Source organism: Silene latifolia, chromosome 8 (assembly GCF_048544455.1).
Source record: "Silene latifolia isolate original U9 population chromosome 8, ASM4854445v1, whole genome shotgun sequence".
Lineage (NCBI taxonomy): Eukaryota > Viridiplantae > Streptophyta > Magnoliopsida > Caryophyllales > Caryophyllaceae > Silene > Silene latifolia.
In genome coordinates, this window is record NC_133533.1 from 26,109,075 (window position 1) to 26,113,246 (window position 4,172).

At 44.0% G+C, this 4,172-nt stretch overlaps 1 protein-coding gene across 1 annotated transcript; it reads right to left on the minus strand.

Annotated features, from left to right (window-relative positions):
* Positions 1–2,519: 2,519 nt before the first annotated feature.
* Positions 2,520–3,934, minus strand: LOC141594888 (uncharacterized). The gene is made up of 2 exons (XM_074414874.1): positions 3,554–3,934; positions 2,520–2,585 (listed from the first exon to the last, which is right to left on the minus strand). Exons 1-2 carry the CDS (start codon positions 3,932–3,934, stop codon positions 2,520–2,522), a joined length of 447 nt encoding a protein of 148 aa, XP_074270975.1.
* Positions 3,935–4,172: the final 238 nt, after the last annotated feature.

Sequence of the window (4,172 nt, forward strand, 5' to 3'; positions counted from 1 at the left end):
GTGCTTAACTATCGGTTGGGTATTCCTTTGTTTTCGGTGCCTGGGCCGTGCTCTGCTTACTCTCGGGTCTTTGAGGGGTATATTTACGAGGATCATGTTGTGTCGTGTGATGGCGTTGTTGGTATCAAACATCGGCATAACCTTGTTCGCGACACCCTTTTAGATATCTGCTTTCGCTCTAGAATCTCTGCTGGTAAGGAGGTAGATATTGGTTTGATCGATGGGCATGACAGGTCCTTGCGTCTTACAGATTTATTACTTTATTCATGGGACAGGGGCCGTGATGTGTGTATGGATCTGACCGGGTCTTGCCCCCTTGACTCAGTCTGGGATGTCTTAGTTCGTACCCGGGCGTGTGGTAGTTGATGCTGCTCGGCGCAAATGCGCCAAGTATCAGGGCTCGTGTTCGGCAATCGGTTATGGTTTCTTACCTTTTTCTTTTTCTTCGTTGGAGGAGTTGGAGGCGGATGCCATTGCCTTGCTCAAGCGGATTCATAAATTTTCTGTGTCTTAGGATACCGGGGCGTGCGCTGCTGCTTTTATTTTTACTCGACTTAGCTTTGCTATTTCTAAGGAGGTGGGAGACCATATTGTGTCCTGACTGCCCACCAATTGTAACACCCCCACATACCAAGGTGCCTTATCAAGGACCACCGTAGCATGAGAAGCTGTTACCATCTCGGTTGCCCGAGGATAGTATATCAAAAGTAACCATTCCGAAACATTTATTAAAGTATAAAGTTTAAAGGATTACATTATCTCAAAGCAAAACCAATAGAAAGTGTATATGAAATCTCAATACAACTGAAAACCAAAACAACTACTCGTAACAGTGGAAGCTAGACTCAAAGTGATGACATCCCATCTCGTCCCCGTAGTTAAAGACAACCATCACATGTCACAATCTGCTCACCATCCCCGAATGGATCACCACAGTTTTACAAAACAACAACGGGGTCAGTTCACTGTATAATTAAGCTGAGCAAAATACAAAAATATCAATGACAACAATTCCACAATCATTCTCCATTCCCAATCATGTCTCATAACTGACTACACACTTAAGTGTGTAGTCTTTCCAGATTACTGCCGCGACAGAAAATCCACACCGCCAATGGGAGATCGCAGCCTTGCCCACCTAAGCCCCGCTCATCGCAAAGAGCAACAACCCATGTTCCTTAAGGTGCACATCCCCTCTTGTGGCGGGTTCCACAAGGGGCAAATCAAGGGCGTGAAGCCACTCCCTCAAGTGACTCCACTCAGCCAAGGATGCACCTCACCAACATAATTAATCCACCACAACTCCAACAATTAAGAATACAAATCAACAACAATACTAAACATATGAATACAATCACAATCACCACATCTTAAATCAATTATGCAATCAACTGAGTAGGGAAACCCTACCTTAGCACAGATCCGATTACGAGTCAACAAGCGGAAGCTAGAATTGCTCTTCTACAAATCCTAAACCGATGCACGAGAGAGAGATGAACAAGACTCACGAACAAGCAAAGCTCTTGGGAGAGATTACGGATGATTAGAGTACGTAGAAATGTTTTAGGTTTTGGTAAAAGTGAAAAGTAAAACTGTTAAAAAGTAATTTTTAACTCTAATCACCCTTAACCAAACCGCGGAAATAAAACCCGTCAGACCGGATACTCGGTCGAGTACTGAGAGTACTCGGGCGAGTATTAGGCCACCAAAACATTTTCTTTAAGTCCTTATAAAGTTTATCACCACCCGGATGAATTGAATAAGGAGTACAATGAGCCTCCGTCATGATCAACCTTTTCAAGTCTGCATCACTAGGAACACACCATCTCCCATCAGAACGAATACTCCCATCTGTGTGGATAAAAAGCCTTGAAACTGTGCCACTCTCTATCCTTGACTTCCACTCTTGAATCTTGGGATCAAACTCTTGTTTCCTCTTTATGTCATCATACAAGTCCAGTTCGATAGTCAAGTTCCCGATGGCATCCCTCTTTCAAATCATATGAATCTCCATCTTGGACATCTCATCCCTCAGTTTTAGCAAAGACATAGTTGTACATAACGAATGTACACTCTTCCTACTTAAGTCATCTGCCACCACATTAGCCTTACCCTCGTGATAGATGATATCCATTTCATAGTTCCCAATCAACTCCATCCATCGTCTCTGTCGCATGTTCAGCTCTTTCTGTGTTTAGATATACTTTAAACTCTTATGATCTGAAAACACTTTAAAGGTTGCCCCATAAAGATAGTGCCTCCAAATCTTTAGAGCGAAAACAACTGCACCCAGCTCCATATCATGAGTAGGATAATTCTCCTCATACGGCTTCAGCTGCCTCGACGCATAAGCGATAACTTTCCCATTCTGCATCAACACACAACCCAAACCATTCTTTGAAGTATCGGTGTATACTTCAAAGTTCTCACTTCCCTCAGGTAAATCTAAGATGGGAGTTGTGGTCAAACGGTCCTTTAAGGTTCGGAACGCCGTTTCACAACTCTCATCCCAATAGAATCTAGTCTCTTTCCGCATCAACGGTGCCATAGGTCTTGCGACTTTTGAAAAGTCCTTCACGAACCTCCTGTAGTAGCCAGCTAAACCCAAGAAACTCTGAATCTCAGCAACATTCTTCGGTGATTCCCACTTAGTCACCGCCTCCATCTTGCTAGGATCCACCGACACACCCTCCTTTGATATCACATAACCCAGAAAGGCCACTTTCTCCAACCAAAACTCGCACTTAGATAGCTTGGCATATAACTGATTGTCTCGCAAAGTCTGTAAAACTAACCTCAGATGCTCCTCGTGCTCCTCCTTAGTCTTAGTGTAGACCAAAATGTCATAAATGAAGACGACCACAAATCTATCTAAGAACGGGCTGAAAATCCGGTTCATAAGATCCATGAAAACTGCTGGTGCATTCATTAACCCAAAAGGCATCACTACGTACTCATAGTGACCATATCGTGATCGAAAAGCTGTCTTAGGAATATCCTCATCTGCTATCCTCAACTGATGATAACCCGATCTCAAATCGATCTTAGAAAACACCCCTGCGTCAGCTGGTCAAAAAGATCATCAATCCTTGGCAAAGGATACCTGTTCTTCACCGTGACATGATTCAGCTCCCTATAGTCGATGCATATCCTCAAACTCCCGTCTTTATTTTCCACAAACAATATTGTTGCTCCCCACGGTGACACACTAGGCCGAATATACCCTTCGTCTAAGAGGTCATTCATCTACTTCTTCAACTCTTCCAACTCTTTAGGCCCCATACGGTACGGTGCTTTAGATATAGGCCCCGTTCCCGGTTTGAGCTCAACATTAAAGTCGTTATCTCTCTTAGGTGGTAACTCCGGTATCTCATCTGGAAAAACATCACCAAACACCCCAACCACAAGTATACCAGACACCGATGGCTCCTCTTCACGCATATCTCTCACTTGACGAAGAACCAAAGGACACCTCTTCCTCAAACATGACTTTAGAGTCATCACCGCTATGAACTTAAGCTTAGGTCTCACCACAAACCCTCCTATATAATACCTTGACTCTCTTAGGCCCCTTTAAAGATACTCTCTTTTGTCTGCAATCTATCTTAGCATCATACTTGCCCAACCAGACCATCCCGACGAAGACCTCAAACCCATCCATAGGGAACTCTAACAAGTTAACCGATAAGTCTACCTCCCTCACCAACATGGACACATATCTATACAACTTAGAACATGACACCAACTCCCATGAAGGTATAAACAAACTATCTTTCACCAGCTCATATGCTCCCAAACCCATAGCTACAACATGACTCCTAAACACAAACGAGTGGGTTGCCCCCGAATCAAACAGGACAAAAGATAGCGTATTATGAACAAGAAGAGTACCAGTAACAACGTGAGCATCGTCCGCTGCTTCCTGTTTGCCCATCATAAAGATGTTCACACTACTTTTCTGACCTCCACCCTAAACCATGGTAGTCGAAGTAGTTGGCTTGACTGCCAAATTATGCGTCACACTGTTGTTTGGACGCTGATAGGACCCTCCACTATTGCGGTTGTAGCCACCATTGTTGTTGTTCTGCCCGCCACGATTGCCCCACGACCTAGATGCCCTGTTGCTAGGAGAGCTTTGGCTTAGAGCCTGAGAATATTTCCCCTGATAAGTC

Bases quoted from the DNA above. Each gene is read 5' to 3' on its own strand.
- LOC141594888 (XM_074414874.1), bottom strand. From the start codon at position 3,934: ATGGGCAAACAGGAAGCAGCGGACGATGCTCACGTTGTTACTGGTACT. The intron at 2,586-3,553 runs GTATTATATAGG...TGGCTACTACAG, and splicing joins AGGGGCCTAAGAGAGTCAAG to GAGGTTCGTGAAGGACTTTT.